At 37.0% G+C, this 21,784-nt stretch overlaps 1 protein-coding gene across 1 annotated transcript in view; it reads left to right on the top strand.

Annotated features, from left to right (window-relative positions):
• The first annotated feature begins 304 nt into the window (after positions 1–304).
• The window catches only part of dpt (dermatopontin), a 146,416-nt gene continuing 124,936 nt past the window's right edge, over positions 305–21,784 (top strand). Inside the window, exon 1 of the mRNA XM_039745177.1 lies at positions 305–723. Coding sequence (XP_039601111.1) covers positions 449–723 — 275 coding nt within the window. The 5' untranslated portion in view covers positions 305–448. The remainder of the gene's footprint in view (positions 724–21,784) is intronic.

Raw genomic sequence — 21,784 nt, 5'->3', positions numbered from 1 at the left:
TAAATGTTATACCACAACTTTAGCACCATAGCACCAGATGATGAGCAGCACTGAACACTCTCAGTACTTGGTACTGCTAAACATTACAAAAGAAAGCCTGACATTTGCTGAGGTATTGCAGAACTGGATGCAAAATCAGCTAACACTTAAACTGAAATGTAAAGATGAAGTGTGGTTGTGGTTATATAAAGGACATTTAGCAGCAGTCCTCCTTAAAATTACAGTAACTAGTCACCGCCTCTTCAAGAATTGGCAAATATTCCGCCCTAAAATAACTATACCTTGGACCAAAACTGATTTACAACTATAAACGTCTTCCTAGTTAATGACACATTGCCTCTGGATCTTGTTATTTAACATCTGTGAAACAAATGTCCAAGGCCCTTATAACAGAGCCAGAAAACCAGAGCAGCTAGACAGATATACACGCTGACACCAACTCTACATCATGGCTCTGGCTCTCTTGCTGTTTGTGATGCCCTTGTTGGCTGTGGTTTGCGGGCAGCCTAACTATATCCCAGATGAGGAATGGGTGAACATGTTTAGGCAGGGGTTCAACTTCCAATGTCCTCATGGTGAGGTCATTATGGCAATCAGGAGTTACTTTGATGAGAATGAGGGCTCAGACCGCCTCTGGACCTTTGAATGCCAGGCAACACCAGTCAATATGGGAGAGCCAACTGAATGCTGGTGGGATGATATCAATCGAGCAGGGCAGGAATGGTAAGTACTGGAAACTTTCTGGATTGTCTTACAGATTTAGGAAGTCAATTGTCTACATGTCCAAATGTTATCATACAGTATGTACATTTTTTTTTTTTAGTGATAACATGCATGCTTGGAAAAGTTTTATTCGTACTCACTTTTTCAAGGGTAAATTTCTTAATCAAGAATAAGTTAGTGTAAGTAACATTTCCTTAAATTAACTAGGCATTATAGTTGGGGAATGGCTGTTAAGTAAAAAGTTGGCAAAAACATTTTCTTTATTACCAAGACCCTGAAAAAGCAAAAGCAGAATACACAGGATAAATGGGTGAAAGACCAGGTGTCACAGGAAAGAACACTGTGTTTATACTTTTTAATTATACAGAAATATGTTACATTGCTTAATAATAAAAGCAGAACAGCCAAGTGTGCTGCTGCAATAGATATACACTAATACTCTGATACTAGAAAGCTTAATTAAAAATGAAAATTATGCCTGTAAATATTTGAAACAAACATTTTTCCACTAACAATCAAATATTTTGGCAAAGGCAAAATAAGAACAATGTTTGTCTTCTGTTTGCTTTAGTACTTGAATTACTGACAAAAAATATGTGATTACATCACTTCACATAAAATATTAATCTTGTATAAATTTGTATATATTGTGAAATTACTTTATTAAACATTAACTAAGCAGCTTTCAAAAACGAAAATTGCATTAATGTTAAAAGCAGAAAAAAATCTCTGTGGAGTGCTATTTTATTATTTTATTAATTTATTTATTATTTTTTTATTTATTTTATTATTTATAAAAACCTAAAACAATTATACAACACAACAGAATATTCTCAGACTTGCTTAATCCACTCCAGCTCTGTAGGGTCACCAGTGCCTACCCATGCAAGAAGCAGCCCTGGACAGGGTGTCAGTCCATCACAGGGTCCACTCGCACACACGCCATTACCCACAGGGGCTAATATGGAATCACAAGTCAGCCTAAACTGCAAGCTTTTCGGAATGTGAGATGAACACCAAAGTACTCAGAGGAAAACTCATGCAGAGACCAGGAGAACATACAAATGCTACACAGACAAGAACCAGGTGTAGAATTTGAACCCTGGACACTGAGGCTGTGTTGCATGTTTTGCTCATTTTATTCATCACTAGGAAACACTCTGACCTCCATGTGCTTCTTAAAAAACACAGCACCCCAGGTCACTCTACCAAGTGTACCGCCATCCTTACCACGCATGCTCTATATGGTGTGTGTGTCAGTTTTTCATGCTCAGAGTGTACGACTTGAATTTGTGATGAAAACGATCCTCCAGCCTGTGCAATGTACTTCACTGTCAGTAGATATTTCCGAGGTCTTTTTCCTGTCTGTGATTCCTCGTACCTGCACCACTGTTCTTTTCCTGTAAGCCATGGCACGTTCGAGCACCACTGCTCAGTGTGAGAAGGACCTAAAGCCCAATTACATGGCCAAGGTGGCTACTGCTCCAATTCTCGTGTCATGTCATAAGCTCTCGATTAAGACCCAGATCAAGGTTCAAGGCCCAGTCGTTCATGAATTTTTGCATGACAGATAAACAACCCTTAACATTTTATACATTTATTTTATAATTTAGTTTATGGCTAAACCGTTTTTTTTTTTTCAATTGCCGTGTACCTTACATTAATCTGTTAGAACTACAAGCCAGTTACTAGTAAAGAATTTCACCTTTGTTTGGAAAGTACAGCTAATTGAAGAACCTGCTTCTTTTTAAAGAGCAATTTTCTTTTAATTTATTATTTCACTTACAGAACAGTGCCAGTGCTTATTGCAAGTATTCCTCTAATGCTCGTAAATGAAGATAACTAACTGGAAAAATGAACCCATTAGCCAAAACATTTAAGAAACTGGGCAGTTGCCCTACAATTTACGTCAGCCCCATACCATAGCTGGCATGTCATGCCACACTTATTGCTCTTCACTTGCAGGATAGCTAATTGGGAACGGGTAATTTCAGTTTACCACAAAAGCTTTTAAAGAGTGAGGATTTAAAGGCACACACCATCATCCTGTTTTTCTTTCTTACAAGCCCTTAAGGTTTTGCGAAATAATAGCCATCAAATGACGTCTCCTTGAATTCACCTTCATTCCTCCATTTTTCAAGCATGATAGAAATTTCGTTGTCTGTGCAAGTGTCAACTAATTGCTGAAAGGGGAGTCTTCATTAATGAGTTCAGGTAATGTTTCTCATAATATAACATTCTCAAACCCACTTAATGCAATTCAGGGTCACAAGGGGCAAGAGCCTATCAGAGCAGCACTTGGAGCAAGATAGGAATGAGCCCTGTACAAGGAGCCGGACTGTCACACACACACACACACACACACACACAAAAGCCAATTTGGAATCTCTAATAAGCATAACCAGAAGAAAAAAGCAGCACAGAAACAGGGACAACTTGAAAACTCCAGATGAACAAAGACTAAAGTACTGACGAGAGAAAGGTTCTGACACTGCGCTAATGTGTGAAGCTTTGCAGTGCTATTTATTTACTTTTGTTATAAACAAAAGATAATGTATTTTAATACTCATTTAAGCTGATGAGGTTGCACCAAATGAGAAAGTCTTTTTCAAAGGAGCATCTCCAGGTGCCTATGTGGCATTGAGATGCAGTGGTTAGAGCAGCTGCTTCAGATTTCACTACCCAGTCACAGATGGTGTAGAGGCTGCATGTTCTCCTTGTTTCTGGCTTCCTCCTTCTTGTCAAGGATGTGTAGGTTAGGTTGACTGGCGTCTCTTAAATGAGTAGCTGGGAGTGAGTGTAGGGTATATAAATGAGTTAGTTCTTGCTGTGCTCTCATTGCTGCTGGGACAGACTTTGCTCTTCTGCAATCTTATGCTATAATAAGGGAATTTGGAAAAATGAAAACAAAAATAATTTTGAGGGCACAAGGGGATGATGTGGTTAGCCCTGCTCTTTTAAAGCTCCAGTTTCAAAGCAAAGTCTAGTTGCTGTCAGTGTAAAGTGTTTATGTTAAGCCCTTAGAGCTTTCTTCAGTTTCAATCCTTTCCGAATACATGCAGGTTGGATTAATTAGCCACTTTAATGTCCACTCTATGTGTGCGGTTATTTGTGCATCATATTGAATGATTGACTTATACAGAGTTGGAATCTGCCAATCTCCCTGTAACCTTGACATAGCACAAGCTGTCTCAGAGAATGATGGATAACTGCATTTACTCAGCAGACATGGATACACCACTTTGACAACAAGTACTGAATACTGGTTGTGAAAATCATATTTATTTGGAGTTTTAAGATTATAGGAAATATAGCCTTGAAAATGAAAAAGCAATTCCCTTTTACAGGTTTAAAATATGAATTTATGGCATTTCTCTAGAAATTTGTTTTAATAGTTAAGAGGTCACAGTTTTAGAGACCTCAATATTCTCTTTTGATGCCAAACAGTTAATTGCCCATGGTCTTACAGCTTGTTCACAAACACTAAAGGAAAGATTTGTCTTCCTGTGTGCCGGCATTCTAAACAGAACTTCCTCTCTATTCATGATGTGCAGTCATTTCTTTATTTTGGCTCCTGGTGTCTTGCCATTTGAGATTCATTTGGGTTCCATTTACAGGACTCACACTTGGCAGACATTTAGGATGATGTAAATGAATTAATGCTCTCACTTTTAACTAGAAGTGTAGGCTTAAAACAGAACTTTTGAGAAGAGGACAGTTTTTTTTTATTCTTTCATGGAAAAATTAGCTAATGATTGAATTCAGTTGTCATGTTACAGTAAAAGTAGAGAATTGTATCAACCATCTTAATGATGCTTTGCTCAACTGCACGAATGTCAGAGCTGCCTCACTTGTATTTTCTCCATCAATTAGCCTTCCTTCTGGGTATTGCAGTTTTCGCCTACATCCTAAAATGTTGTTTTTGGGTTCAACAGTGGCGGTAATCGAGTAAATGCAGAAGTATGCATTAGTGTAAAGCAGTGGCATATCACACTCGGCTAACTAAATTTGTAAGTCAATAAGCAATTCCAAAAAAATCAGATCATGAATATACAAATGTGAGTGCCCTCGTGAAGTGATCTGTGTTAGATTTACAGCAGTGTCTCACCAATTTTAGCCCCCCCCCATTCCTTACCTAAATTTAGTTTATGTTTTATTTTGTGTTTTTCATTTTTTCTATTTCTTTCTGTGGTTGCATGAATGGGGTCTCTAAATGAATTACTTCTGTCAGGGACTGTGACCATTAGGGCTGCATTTACCTGAAAGGTTTATTTAAGACAACTACTTTCTACAAAGTATATTCCATTGGCTGTGGCAGTAGCCAACATTCAGTGCTTGTTCGTGGCTTCTGTTGTACTAACTCATCTATACTAATAAAAGGCAAAGCCCTCGTTGACTCACTCACTCACTCACTCACTCATCACTAATTCTCCAACTTCCCGTGTAGGTAGAAGGCTGAAATTTGGCAGGTTCATTCCTTACAGCTTACTTACAAAAGTTGGGCAGGTTTCATTTCGAAATTCTATGTGTAATGGTCATAACTGGAAGCTACTTTTCTCCATTTACTGTAATGGAGTTGAGCTCGAAAGCCGTTGGGGGCGGAGTTTTGTGTGACATCATCATGCCTCCCAAGTAATCACGCAGTACATAGAAAACCAGGAAGAGCTCCAAAAACCGCTGACGAAAACATACATTAGATAATTAAGAAGGCAGCGAAACCATTAGAAGCAAGCGAGTGACATATAAAACCATATTCAGTGGCTCACGTGAACTGACGCAGTGCGCAGACAAAAAGCAACAGTTCCAAAGAGTGCTGAACAAAAAACAAATTACACTGCTATGCTCAAATAGATAAACCACATGCTGTGGTGCAATAGTAGAGGCTTCGCCTCTAGCGCCAACGTCCGAGGTTCGATTCCTGTGAGGGGATGCACTGAGTATGTATGCGCGCTTCCCGATACATTTTAGCCTCGCATCCCCTTGGTTTGAGACATATGAAAAAATATGCGGTTAACGCAGAAAGACAGATCACCAATTGAAGCTTTATGAATAATGGATACTTTATTCGCGATCAATGATTGTTTTGGTAAAGCCATACTCAGTGTATTCATTAGATGAACGGTAAAAAAGTAAGGGCAAGGGGAGGATGACTTATTGAGGCATGCAGGCAAAACCACAATAGCATGCGGGCTCGATGTACTGTAGTGCGCATCAACTCGATCTGAATTGCGTGATCACATTTGAAAAAATATATCTTTTCAAGTTCTATTTAGTCCATATGTGTCAAACTCAAGGGCTGCGGGCCACATCCGCCCGCGCGTAATTATATCCGCCCGCGAGATCATTTTATATATTATTGTTATTAATGGCCCGGGGATATGAAGCGCTGGTAACACAATAAACTACAGATCCCATAATGCAGCGCTTCAGCTGCCTTGCCGAACACTTACCACGTTAATCAAGTCTAGCTTATGATGCTGCAAGTTATTGCGATGCCGAAGAGAAAAGGTGATTCTGAACATAGAGCCTTTAAAAACCGATGGGAGGCTGAGTATATGTTTACTGACATTGCCGGTAAACCCGTGTGTCTCATTTGTGGAGCTAATGTGGCTGTAATTACAGAATTTAATCTAAGACGGCACTATGAGACAAAACATCAAGATAACCTGAAAGACCTGAATGCAATGCACAAGATACAGAAAGCAGAAGAGTTAAAGAAGAATCTGACACTTCAGCAGACGTTTTACCGTGCAAAATCACAAAGTGATTTCAAGTGAAGCTACTTTTATGGGAGACACAAATGCACCAGTGCAACTTGCCCCACTTTCCCTGTTGCCAAGTAATGTTGAACCAAGTCGGCACAACGGTGTTCCCAAATACACACTTTGTTCATTAACTGAGCGCACTGCGCACTGAGTTCACACGGCGCTTTGGTGACTTTGAAGAACAAAAAAAGAATTTTGAGTTGTTTCGCAACCCATTTGCTGTCGATGTGGAAACTGCACCTGTGCAGATTCAGATGGAGGTGATTGAGCTGCAGTGTAATGGCACACTGAAGGCAAAGTACGATACTGCACGGCCCGCACAGTTTATTCACTCCATTCCCGCAGAAATGCTCCAGCTCCGTCTACATGCGGCTCGAACCTTGTGCATGTTTGGTAGCACATATCTGTGTGAGAAGCTCTTCTCAGTCATGAAGACTAACAAAACAGCACACAGGAGTCGCCTCACTGATGAGCACCTGCAGTCCATCCTGAGAATCTCCACAACACAGAACCTCACAGCAAACAGAAACGAACTTGTGGCCAAAAAAAGATGCCACGCGTCCAGCTCTAAAATGACATATGAGCAAAGACAACTGAATGATTTGATTTGTTATTGCTGAAAAGAACACATTTTATTTATATTTCCAGGTTTTGTTATGCACCATGTTCATATTTGAATTTGTATAATTTTGACAGGATATATTTTATGGAGAGCAAAATCTTTTGGGATATTTAAAATTTAAGTTTATTTTTTATATAAAATTACATAAGAGTAAAGAAATTTGAATGTTTGTTCTTTTAACATTTACTTTATTTCTAACTTGTATAATTTAGACAGGATATATTTTTATGGAGAGCAAAATATTATAAGTTATTTAAGGTTTGAGTTGATTTATTCCGAATAATATTCTGTCGACTAAATAAAAATTCCTTCTATTTAAAATTTAAATAGAACTTGAACATATATGATAGTTGTGTGTGTGTGTGTGTGTGTATATGTATATATGTAGATATGTATGTATATATATGTTTATATATATGTGTGTGTATGTATATGTATGTGTGTATGAATATGTATATATATATGTTTATATGTGTGTGTGTGTATATATATATATATATATATATGACAGCAACACTCATCACTCACAACAGTGACAAAACAATTACATTTACAAACATGTTACGTTATTTTCAATATGTTTCCTTTTCTTTCTCATTGCTTCTTTAACACACTACTTCTCCCTTTAGGTATTTTTATATATATATATATATATATATATATATATATATATATATATATATATATATATATATATATATATATATATATATATATACAGTATATATATATATATGATGTGTATATATATGTTTATATATGTGTGTGTCTGTGTGTATATATATATATAAATATATGCCAGCAACACTCATGACAATGACAAAACAATTACTGTACATTGTCAATCATGTTACATTATTATTAAAATGTTTGCTTTTCTTTTTACTTCTCCGCTGCCAAGCACGGGTATTTTGCTATATATATATATATTTATATATATATATATATAGATAGATAGATATGACAACAGCACTCATATCAATGACAAAACAATTACATTAACAATCAAGTTACGTTATTTTTTAAATTTTTCCTTTTCTTTTTCATAACTTCTTTAACACACTACTTCTCCGCTACGAAGCGCGGGTATTCTGCTAATTAATAATAAAAAAAAAAACAACTTTTGAATTCTTTAGGCACTTTAGCTTTGTTTATTTATGGTTTTGGTTTTGGTTTATGAAATTTTGGGACAATTACTGGAATTCATATTTTCCACCTCTGTTAATTTGTTATTTCTAATCTTTTTAAAACTCAACCTGGAGTTTTTATTTCTCCAGGTTGAGTTTTTTTTATTTCTCTTATTTAATTTATTTCATATTTGTACCAGTTTTTAATCATTTTTCTGTTACTTTTTTGTTTAGTCTTTAACCATAATATTTATTTCTTTATTCTCTTTACTGTCTATTGATTTCCATCCATCAATTATCCATCCTGCTATTGATTTAATTTTTTTAAATTTCTTCTGAATCTAGAATTATTTTAGATTATTTATTTTATATGATTGATTTCATTAAGCTTAGAGCTGAAAAAGATTTTTTTTGTTTTTGGCCTGCTTGTTTTAAAATATGTTCACAGGATGTAGTAGACAGATGGCTGTCCACTACTGGTTCCCTCCTAGAGCCAGACACTGCTTCTCACCTAGAATTGATCAAATTTGACAAAACAATGCTATCACATGTGTCGAAACAAGATGGATAGGCAAGAAGCAATGAATTCAATTTGAGAAATCTGGAGCAACTGTTCTCCAGGGAAAGAAACTTTTTTCTGACACTGACCCTGAAGACATAGTGCAATATGATTGATTAAAAAAATGGATATAGTAACATGTGTCAGGTAGAAATTGTTTTTGTCTAGTTTCCTTTTCATTTTTGCTTATGTATCTTTTGCACTTTTCAAAACCAATGGTAGTCTTATTTGGGATTCTTAATCATCACATATTGCTGATGCGTGTTTTCACACTCAAAGTGTATTTAATAAAATCGAACATCATTAATGTCTGTGACACCATGATTGTTTACTGTTGGAGCTGTCATTTGTGTCATTTGTTAACATCCTGCTATAGAATTTCTACCAAGAGATAATCAGGAAAGGACACACACTTCCTGGTTATCAGAAATTACAGATAGACTCTTGCGATCTTCAGTGTGTGTTTCTGGTTGGAGTTCCTAGCAGAAGTCATTTTGTTCTCATTTTATTTACAACAGTTTTTGGATTTGTTTTGGGCAGATCTTTTTGGCACAAATTTGTCTGGTTTTATGGCTCACATTTCATCTTCTGGTCCCCTAATCCTTAAATACTGCCTGCTTTATACTGGGGCAGTATACAAGTTTTGATATAATCTTGTGTGTGGCAAGTAAGCTTCATGCACCGATTACATGATGCAGTCTAGGCAATAGTTCATTGTGCTGCCTCTGGAAGAATTTTTTGACTTATTGCTTTTGGGTTCAAATGTTAAAGAGTTGTCCTCATAATAGGTTGCAATATCTGAAGGCAATACACTGAAAGAAATGTGCAGTAATTTAACTGTTGATGTCTTCCCTTTAATGTGAATGAAGTATCATGATATTTGCCTTTTATCGGCCATTTGCTGTTAATGACATCCATATAAACAACTGGCAGAGGGTGACAGAAGGTGACGTCAAATTCAAATATTAATTTTCAACTTTTCTTGAGAGTCTGACAATATTTTTTGCTTTAAATATAAAAAATTTTACTTATATTTTTGTTGTTAAATGCTTAAGGCAAAAATGAACTTTTCATAAGTAAAAAAAGAAAGTTGTTTTCAGCAGTGCACTAAAGTAAAATTAGCTGGTAAAATGCATTTTATAACGGCCTTGCTGTGAGCATCACCATAAAGGACAAAAGAAAGACTTGACACTTTATTTTAATTAATCCATCCATCCATTTTCCAACCCGCTGAATCCGAACACAGGGTCACGGGGGTCTGCTGGAGCCAATCCCAGTGAACACAGGGCACAAGGCAGGAACCAGTCCTGGGCAGGGTGCCAACCCACTGCAGGACACACCCACCACACACTAGGGCCAATTTAGAATCGCCAATCCACCTAACCTGCATGTCTTTGGACTGTGGGAGGAAACCCACGCAGACAACATGCAAACTCCACGCAGGGAGGACCCAGGAAGCGAACCTGGGTCTCCTAACTGTGAGGCAGCAGCGCTACCACTGCGCCACCGTGCCTCACTTTAATTAATTCTGTGTTATTTTTATTTATTTTTTGCTGGACTGTGTTTTTTGCTTTTGACTGATTATTTTTTGTATACAACACCAAACACGCTTTATGTGTTCTTTCCAGCATACAGTACAAATAAATGACAAAAGAAACAATTAAAATTTTTAAAGCAATTTTCCATCAAACTGTTTGTAGTTAGTACAAATCTGGGTCCATCATTTAATAGTTTTGCTTCAAGGAAAAGGTTAAATCTACTATTGATCACTCAATAGTGAATGCAATACAACAAGAAAAGTATCTAATACATCTTTTTGGAAGTAAAAACAGTGATTTGATCCACAATTACTACACTGTTAGACACAATTCTACATGATGACTGAAATATTTCTTACATGCTTTAAGAACTGTATACTGGAATTTTAAATTGTGTAACAGAAATGTAGCGACACTTATCACATTCCACTTTGGGTACACTTTACATTTTAGGGCTTTGCAATGACTATGCTGGCCCGTATACCATTTATAATACATAGCCTTTGTTTTTTACACTTTGTTTTGCCAGAATTTAAACCTAAACTGCACTCAGACAGAAGAGCATGGTTGTCTCTGAAATCTTTTATAAAAACTTAAAAAGCACAATAGATTTTTTACGGAATATAAGATTTTCTTCACCTCTTACACCATTAATCTTTTTTTCTCCTACTGGAGGTCTAATACAATTCCACACATTATCAGTATATGTGACTCTCTTTGTTTTAAAAACATAATATTAAAGTATCATAAATATGCCAGCTGAAGGATATCACTTCCCAGTGGTATGCAAGTGTTTGCTGAGATAAAGCTTGTGCTTTTCAAAGACAGTTTTAATTAAGCAATTTACTTCTATTCCTTTTTAATTACAAATATTTAATCTAGCTGAGTTGCACTTGTTTATACAGTATGTTTGCCTTATGCAGCTTACTTTTACTGACAGAATGTAAATATAGTTTTCATATATACAAATATTTATATGTGAGGCCAGCTGAAAAATCACAAGCTCTTGTTCAGTGTTTGAGTACTTACTACAATAGTCAAAAAATGATGAAATGTGTTATGGCCTCGGAAGTTAAGGGCTTTATTAAAATATTACCATTGATTTATTTAGAAGCTGCCTTTATCCAAGGCAAGTTACAAAGCAAGTTAAAATATATTGTGACTAAGGTGCTATACTGGCGCCGGACCTGACACAGACTGACACCAGAGGCACATTTAATAAAACAAATAAAACTTTTATTTTCTTCATCTGTGGGCTACGTCTTCACTGTACCCACAAACGCAACACGGTCCCCACAAGTACAACACAAAAGTACAAATAAACACAAATCAAATCTTCTTTCCTCCACTCCTCCCGGCAGCTTTGTCTCCCTCCTCCCGACTCTGGCTCCTGGAGTAATGACTGCTGGCTCCTATTGTAACACCCCCGGAAGTGCTCCAGGTGCTCGTTGACCTACTTCTGGCAGCACTTCCGGGGGTGGCGAAAAACCTGCTCAAGGTGACTCAGCAGCTGTTGCAGCAGCCCCTGGATCCCAACAGGGCTGTAACCAACTCCAAATCGTGTGAAGTCCTGTGTGAGTCCGAGGCACCACTGCAACCCAGGAGGGCTGCCATCCAGCAACATGGGGGAGATATTGTGCAACCCATGTCTGTTCCCTCGGAACATATACAGAAGGGGCGTGGGTCCCGGCAGTCTGCCACAATATACCAGATAGAACAGAAGGTTCAAACATCAAACAGAATAGAGGATATGGTAAAAAAATGAGAAAGAGCAAGTAGTACTACTTCTGCTATATTGTAGTTGCAACTAGACCTAGACAAAAATCAGCATCCTAAATTCTCTGTCAATACAACAGCAGCTATCCTGTAGAAGAGAAACTAAGTAGTTATCAAATATACAGTATAACAAAAACTTGTGTTTTCAAAAAATGCCTATTGGTGTCAATTGAATGCAGTTCGAATAGGCAAAGGGAGATCATTCCAGAGCTTTGGTCAATACTTTTTAGCAGCAGCTTTTTTTTTAGAGGGCAAGGTCTTATTCATACTGTTTAAACCAGAAGCTACATATAGATGACACAGGTCTTATGTACAGTATATGATACCCAAGTGTTATCTTGGCCAGGCCATTTCCTCACCTTACTGACATTAAATAACTTTATTTTACCAGCCTCAAACCATAACAGCTAACACCTTTAATGCCTCTGATTTTAAAATTCACAACAATAAGTTTAACATAAACCCTACCAGCTGCCTACAAGTTCCAAATCCATCTAATTCTGCTCACTACTTCTGTTACCTTTGGAACAAAGACTGTCAAACCAAGCCCAGATTACCTACATCATAACCAACCTCCTCTTTTCTTATAATCATTGTAATGGGGGATAAAAAATAAGCATTTACTTCAGTTTATTAAATAAGAGTAATATTTAACTTATTTTATTAAAGGATTACTGTATTTAGATAAGATGCAGATTTTAAGTGAATACACTGTGTGGCTACAATATAACCATGCTAAAAACTAGCATTATCTTTAGGTAAAACAGGAGTACCCTTCTGCTAAGAGAAGTCAAATGAAGGCACATGACAGGAAGTCCAGACCAGCATGTCATTAGCTCTATGATGTCATACTGCCAGGGACAGCAATGTTAAGGGGAAATGCTGCAGAGGCAGACTTCTAGATTTACAAGTAAAAGGTTTAGAAGACATTGTGGGCCAAGTTTGAAACCACTTTGTAAAAGGGGTCCATTATATCTGTTATTTGTTTGAACCATCAGTTGAACAAAATTGATGGGAAAAACCATTTATTATAACAGAGGGTTGTATTCTGGGGGTGTAAATAGTCATGCAAATGATGGGCATTCTGGGAAAGTATGCAAATGTAAAACAAACGTTAGGAAGAGAATTTTTATGTTTATTCTCAGATAAACTAACCTGTGCATAAATGCTTGAAATTGTATTTGAAATGGGTGGTTATTGTTATCTCATAATTAGCTTAAAATAACTTCAGGTTGACAGGAAGAAAGACCAAGAGAAGTTGTCCAATTTTGTACAAAAGAAAGCACCCCTACTGGCATGACACTATACGGCATTTGATAGAGACAGATGACAAATGTCTTTTAATATGGATGGATGACATGCAGCTTTTAATATGAGAACACGGTGTTTGGTGTGGGGGGCACAGGTGATTCTGAAGATACACTGAATACATTAAGATGTTAGAGGACAGAGGATTGGACAAAGGCTGCACCATGAAGGCACCTACTTTTTAAGGAACCTCCTAGCTGGATTAATACGAATGGACTCTTTTAATAACATGCACATCTTTCTCTGTTATACTGAAACATAGCTTACATTTATGAATGGTGATTTGAATTGCTCAGGTTGTATGTTTTCTTTTACTTCTAACATTCTAGTATCTGATGCCTTGTGTCTCAATAAACATAAGTAATGATTAAAATAAAGTTTGGACATTATCTCACTGAAACTTGCCTTGTTTAATCATATCATCTGCCCCGAGTGATTCATTATTTGTTTAGCTCTTTCAAAGGTAGCAACCAAGACACCGAAGGATAAAGGTAACCTTGCAGGAGAACCTCCTGGCCTGGTTGGAGTGAGCTTTGCATGTTTGCTTGGGTGCAAGCAGTGCTCTAGCCCTTTCAAAGGTAGTTATCTAGGAAGTCCCAGTCTCTTAGCCTTTACTAAGGTAGTATGAAAGTGTAGCCTTTTCAGGGTTAGTAAATTCAGGCATCCTGACAAGAGTGTGGTGCATGAGTGAGGGCAACTCCTGGCCTTTGCTAAGGTATTGAGACTGAGGTAGGCAGCCCCTTCTGTTCCCGACAGATTGAAGATGATGTAGTCAGCTTTATCACTTGTCTTCTGTGATAAGTGGATGTTAAAGAAGTATTTTAAGTGCTGTGGGGTGTACATGTAAATCAAGACTAATAATTGAGGAATGTCCAGTATTAACTTGTCCAGCAATATAAAAATAACCTTAAAGGTTAAAGTAGCTTTTGTGAGCATTTTCACACAATAAAACATTCATGTTTACATTCCTAATTTGCTGTAATCCACATTTCTTAATCACGTCACCTTCATTGAAAGCCCCAGTCATTTGGTGTCAAGAGATCCTTGAGGGTTTTTGTAAATCAGAATTAACAGTTAGTATATATTCTTGCAGTCTTAAGTAGGATTAGCATATTGTTAGAAAACAATTGATGTAACAACCAATAGCATCCGTGAGTTCATCAGTAACTGCAGATAAGTCCTTAAAGACTGTAGAATATGTACATTCAAAGCATCCTTAACAGGGATATGGAGGAATCCGTTGTCCATAATCCTTTTGGTTTGTGCTTTTCCCCTTTTCAGGACAGACTGGCAATCTAAGACAAAATTATCTCACCAGAATCTGCTTGGGACCATGACAAAAACAGTGAGGGAAATGCTTGATTAAAGATAAAGTAAAATTACATTGAGGTGGGATTGGAGATAGTTTTCTTCGTTTTAAGGCCGCCACGTTAACCATAACACCACTATCACAACCTGCAAGGAATTTGTTGCCACTCACTACACATCCCACTAACCAGCTAAAAAAGGTATATCCAGGTCTGTGGCTTCAAAAACAAAGCTGCACATAAAGATCGCACTCTCATATAGAGAGATTTATTCACATCCTTTATTCTTCATATGTTCATAAAATGTATTTTTGCAAAGTTTCTAATTTCCTTTTATTTCTGCTAAAAAGATCTTTGTAATGTGTCACAGGTATTAAGGCTCAGTACGAGTACCACACGTACAAATGGTAGCTCAGTGTTATCTTCAACCAGGGGTGTAATTTTAGTTTTGCCTATTTATTGAATTAGAGACTATAATTTGCATAAATCTGACAGTAAATAGCTCAGGTCAATCAAAGCCAGGTCTATCAGATTTTATTATAATACTTACTCACAGCCTCTAAAGTGTATGGAGTTAGCATCTTGGCCTTAAGAACCTTCTACAATAATTGAATGCATATGTTTAAATGGCTTTTTTAAATTGTTGGTTGGCATAGTCATTTCTGTGGTACTTATGTTGTATGATTGTATTGTTTTGTTTGTATGAGCTTTATTAATCAAATTCAAACTGACTGACCCTGTTATGACAATAAAATAAAGATGGCCAACACTTCGCAAATAATATCAATGTGGATTTAAATAAGAAATTTTTTATATTAGGACCATACTGGATACATTTTTCAGTTCTTATATATTCACTCCTTAAATATGAAGATGCAAACTTTAGCATCTTTTTTAATCTGATGAACCTTTTGACCCATCTGATCTCTAATTCCCTGAGCACAGTCTTTGTTAGATCTCAAAAAGTTCCTTGTTGTTGTAAATTCATTGTCATGTCTATGTGCTTTATGAATACTAATGATATGGTGTTAGCTTATCATTCTTGTCAAATCCCTTATCTCTCTCTAAAAAAGATGAGTTAACAAAAGTTAGTAAGATGTATCAGAGATGCTCAACTTTTAAGTTATATTCACCAAGGAGATAATTATCTTCTGCAGAATCAATGTCCAAAGCTGCTAAGAAAAGCCAAACAGTTTTAATTGATTTTTGTTTTTTGTCTCAGCAAAGATGATTTTTTGGTTCTCATTGATTCCAGTGTTACTAAGAATTTTGACATCTTGTTAGTCAAAAAATAGAATTCAATTTGAATTATTAAGAAACAAAGTAAATGCCTAAATATTACATGGAAAGGTACTATGAAGATAAAGTGAAAGACTTTAATGAAAGACCCTTATATGAGAAAACTTCATAAGTGACAATTGCTCACTGGATTTAAATATTCTGACAACGAGGTACAGCATTGGTCAACACTGACTTCCATTATATCATAATATCATAAACCTTTTACTCTTCATTTTGCACAAAAAAATGAGCTTAAAAATTTTTCTCAACCATCACTATGAAGTACAGTAGTAACATATTTAAAAATATATATATCTTTTTTGTGTGTGGAGTATTTCTTTAAGACATGTTTCAGAGTTTCATCATTCAGAAAGTTTGCCAAACAGGGGTTGAGTATTTCCAATATTCTTTTCCAACTGAAACTTGAAACCATGAAATAACTCAGATTTCTGCAGATAGTGTGGACAATAATACTAAGATTAAGCCTGTGGTAGTTTGGTAGAGGAATAGTTTGTACTAGAAACATGACTGGTGTTTATGTATTTAATTGTGAAATTACTTTGATTGAGTTGTGTTAAGTGCCAGATGTTAAATTAAACATTTTAATCACTGTTTAATTTCAGGCATATGTCACAATATTAGACTTTCGTGACTGCAGTCAGCAAACAGTAACAGGCCTGAGTATAATTTCTATATAACTAGAATATTTCAGGTATTGCAACTATCATGAATATAATGACTCTAATGCATGAAGGTTGAATACCTTTGAGGGTATTGTTCCAAAATTAAATTATTATCAATAGCCCATTCTTAAGGTTAGGAAAAAATTAAATTATGTTCAAAGGTGTAGGGAGGTAGGAAGCTTTCACTCTTAAATTAATTTGAAAGTTTATGTACTTTAATTTGTCACCCATCATCTTCTTTGATGCAATCTGTGCGGAAATCATTTCCTGTGTTCATGTTTGGTTCCTCCAGTCCTCCCACATTTCGAAAAAAGTGACATTGATTAAACTGCACAAGTATAAATAGTTTTATAATAGAATGGAATCCCTTCCAGAGTTTGTTCTTGTATTGAAGCTTCAATGCCAGATTGACTTCAGTTTCCAGTCGCATTGTATGGAAAACCAGATGAAGGAAATGAATGAATGAAGGCATCCATACAGTAAACTAAAACAGTCACTGGTTTATGGCATATGTTTGCCCCATTTCTTATGTTATTTTATAAAGTAGGAGCTTATTGTGGTGGATGACTAGGGGCTTATGCCCAGCTGGGATGCCTGGAAGGACTGGGAGAGGGATTATACCTCCCCTGGACCATGAGAGGGCAGCCACCCTGGTCTGTATGGGGGCCACGGGAACCGAGCATGGAAGCTCAATCCTATTTGGGCCTGTGGTCACCACCGGTGGGTGCCCAGAGGTTTGTAGAGCCCTGGATGCCAGCACTTCCGCCACACCAGGAAGTGCTGGCAGAACGAATTCCAGGGACACTCAGAGTGCTTCCGGGTGCTCATGAGGCACTTCCACCACACCAGGAAGTGCAGCCAGAGGTTTGTCGGAGAGCACCTGGAGCTCATCTGGGTGATTATAAAAGAGGATGCCTTCCTCAAGTGAGAGAGCTGGAGTCGGGAGGAAGAAGGCATTGCTCGGGAGGACTGGAGGAAAGGCGGCCGGAGTAGTCCAGAATGGAGAGAAACTGACTCATAAGCTGTTTGGTATATAGACACTGTGAGTGTGCTGGCCTGTAAATAAAACGTGTGTGGTTTGGACATCTGGCGGTCTCAGAGTCTGTCTGTGTCTGGAGATAACTTTTAAACTATATACTTCTGCTGTTAATGTCCAAGTTAATGTGTGCCAGGCTTCAGGAGTACATTGTGGCACATTTTAAGCAAACTGAGATTAAGAGGTGACATGACTGAAGTTTTTAAAATTATGGAAGTAATTAATACAGTGGATCATGATTGTTACTTAAAAATGAATTCAACAAGAACACAGTTGGAAGCTTAAGGGTAAATTTCACCCAAATCTTTTTTTTTCCCCACAGAGAACCATAGATACATGGAATATGTTACTGAGTAGCATGGAAGAGAGTGGGACTATTATTTTGGAGAAATTAAGTGGACAGGATTGGCAAGATTTGTTTGGCTAAATGGCCTGTTCTCATCAATGTGTTTCTAATGTTCTAATGTTGTGTATCTATTCAGGGTAGAATTCAATAAGGATTATTAAAAAAACATTCTGAAAGTTGCATTTTTTTAATTATTCTTGGTCTATCTATATATTTTAGACAAATGTATCAATATTAAACTTATCAGGAGCAAATAACACTAGACAATATAACTCTACTGATTGTTGACCTTCCCCAGTCCCACCACCACACCGAAGTCACTGTCTTAAGAGAGGTTAAATATTGTAATTAAATTATTTCCTCACAGAACACAACCTCATTTTTGTTTTACTGTGGAGCGTAGCTGATGTGCAGCCTGCCTTGCACAGTACATTTTATTTACACTGTAAATAACAGAATAAAATGTTTCATGACATTTTTGTTTCTACTCACTAACTGTTCTTATATATTAAAGTAAAGGTGTCACATTAAATTGAGCTGCTGAAAGCCTGTGTGCTTATATATGCGGAGTCACTGTGTCTTCTACAAATTTTCAGTGTATAAAAATACACTCCATCTGATCCAATTCTCGACATCCTTCACGTAACTTAGGAAGAGTCGGTGACCAAAGTGTATTAGCCAGCCTAGCCTGGTTGGCTAACACCGTTGCTAAATGCGATAACACCATTGTCAATTTCAGTCTGTTGAACATCCGCTCACTGACGAGCAAGAGGCCTCTCATCCACGATCTCCTCACTGATTGTAAGTTTGACTTTTCATGTCTACCCGAGACATGTCAACAACCTCATGACTTTTCCCAACTTAACGAATCCACTCCCTCGGGATTTGTTTACATCTCTCAACCCCGTGGCTCTGGCCAAGGAGGAAGTCTTGCATTAATGTATCGTGAGAAGTGGAAAGTCCTGCCGTTGTCTGTTCCTGCCTTCAGTTCATTTGAATCTCTTGTGTGTCAATTAACTGGAGCTATTCCTACTATTATTGCAACTGTTTACCGGCCCCCTAAATCAAATAATGACTTTCTAAACGACTTTGCTGTTTTTCTTACACACTTATCTACTGTTTCATCAAACATAATAATTCTGGGGGATTTCAATATACATATGGATAATATCAATGTCCCTATTACTAGAGACTTTACATCCTGCCTTGAGAGTTTTGGATTCCGGCAGCATACTGATGTTCCCACTCATTCCAAAGGACATATCTTGGACTTGAAAGGCTGTTCTGGAGTTACCCTGCTTGATTGTACTGCAGAACTCCCCATAACTGACCATTTTCTTATTTCATTCAATGTTAAACTTGCACTTTCCAATACTAAGCTTTCACGTCTCATGTCTTTCCAAAATATTAAGAATATTAACTTAGACTCTCTTTCTTTTAGTATTGATTCCCTTATGGACATTCATAATTTATCCACTCCTGAAGAACTAGTCTCACACTATAACACTGGACTTAATGGTATTTTTAACTCTCTCGCTTAATTAAAAACTAGATCTGTTTCTTTCTCATTTTCTGCTCCCTGGTTCATGCCTGAACTTCGGCTTTTGAAAGCCAAAGGATGGCAACTTGAACTGTTGTATAAAAAAAACTGGACTCTTGCACAAAGAGATGTACAAAAACCATATACTTTATTACGAGGACTGTATTGCCCAAACTAAATCTAACTATTATACTCACATTATTTCTTCCAATGAAGGCAACACCAAGTCATTGTTTTCACTGCTTAATAATATCACATAACCCCTGGATTCTTTACCTTCTCACCTTTACTCAACTGATTTTTGCAATTCCCTTATGTCCTTTTTTAATGAAAAAATCTGGAAGTCTCTCTCTATGGATTCCTCCAGTACTTCATTTGAATTTCACCCACCAACTCACTCATTTTCCTCTTTTCAGCTTCCTACTTTCTCAGAAATCTCAGATCTTGTCTGTAAGTCTAAGCCATCCACATGTCAACTGGACCCCCTCCCTACAAGTTTAGTGAAAGCCTGCTTCCCCTCTCTGGTCCCTCTTATTTCTGCTATAATCCACTTTTCTCTCACTACTGGTACTGTTCTTTCATCTTTTAAAACTGCTGCAATAACCCCAATACTGAAAAATCATGGTGCCGATCCGACTAATTTCAGTAATTTTCGTCCTATTTCTAATCTACCCTTCATTTCCAAAATTCTTGAAAAAAATAGTAGGCATTCAACTTCATTCTCATTTATCTCAAAATAATCTGTATGAACAGTTCCAATCTGGTTTTCATTCCATCCACAGTACAGAAACGGCACTTATAAAAATTACTAACAACCTCCTTATGGCAGCTGATTCTGGTTTAATTACTATTCTCATCCTTCTTGATCTGAGTGCAGCCTTTGACACTATTTGTCACACTACTCTTCTCAATAGATTATCTTCGATTGGCATTACTCACACTCCACTAGATTGGTTCAGATCCTACCACTCAGGCCTCACTCAGTTTGTTCAGCTTAAAACTTTCACATCCAAGCCCACCGCTGTTACTTCAGGTGTGCCCCTGGGCTCTGTCTTTGGGCCCATCCTTTACATTATTTACCTCCTTCCCCTTGGAAATATCTTTTATAAATATAACATTAGCTTCCACTGTTATGCTGATGACACCCAGCTCTATCTCACTAGCAAACCTACTGTTTCCTTTCCACCCTTCCAGAAATCAAATCCTGGCTTTCTTCAAATATGCTTAAATTAAATAGTGACAAAACTGAGGTTCTCCTCACAGGTACAAAATCAACATTATCCAAAACTGATCATTTTTCCTTACTTATTGATAATTCCTCTGTCTCCCCTTCCCCACAGGCTAACAGTCTGGGTGTCATCCTTGATAGTACTTTATCCTTTCAGTCCCTCATCAATAACATCTCCTGATCTGCATATTTACACTTGCATAACATTAATCGTATTCGCCCCTCCCTCCCCACACCACTGCTATCCTTGTTCATAGCCTTGTCACTTCTTGTCTGGATTATTGCAATTCCCTTTTCTTTGGTCTTTCTCACAAATCCCTTTATAAGCTTCAACTGATCCAGAATTCAGCTGCCCGTATCATTACTAGAACCCCCTCTATTCATCATATCACTCCCGTCTTGCAGCAGCTTCACTGGCTTCCCGTTAAGTTCCACATTCAATTCAAAATTCTTCTGTTAACTTTTAAGGCTATCCACAACTTTGCCCCTCCATATCTGTCTGACCTCCTCCATGTTGTCATTCCCTCCCTTACCCTTAGATCCTCTTCCTCCATCCACTTGACTGTCCCCTTCGTCCGTCTTACCACTATGGGGAGCAGAGCATTCGGTTGCTCTCCTCCCCATCTCTGGAACTCACTACCATCTGAGCTTAGAAATATTGAATCATTTTTACTTTTCAAATCTAATACTTTTTCTCTTTGATTACAATTGCTCTGTCTGATTTTAACTTTTGTATTTTAGTTTTGTTTATAATCTGTGTTTTATCTATTGTTCAGTATCCTTGAGTGTTTAGAAAGGCACCTACAAATAAATAAAATGTATTATAAAAGTGTTCCAAAAGGAAAAAAATAGAAAAAAATATATATTAAAAACAGTTACTAAATTTTCCAAAGCTCAGACAAGCAAAAGCATTAAAAATACAGAAAGTACCAATTAAAGAATAAC

This window comes from Polypterus senegalus, chromosome 2 (genome assembly GCF_016835505.1).
Source record: "Polypterus senegalus isolate Bchr_013 chromosome 2, ASM1683550v1, whole genome shotgun sequence".
NCBI lineage: Eukaryota > Metazoa > Chordata > Cladistia > Polypteriformes > Polypteridae > Polypterus > Polypterus senegalus.
This window is presented reverse-complemented; position numbering and strand designations above follow the sequence as displayed.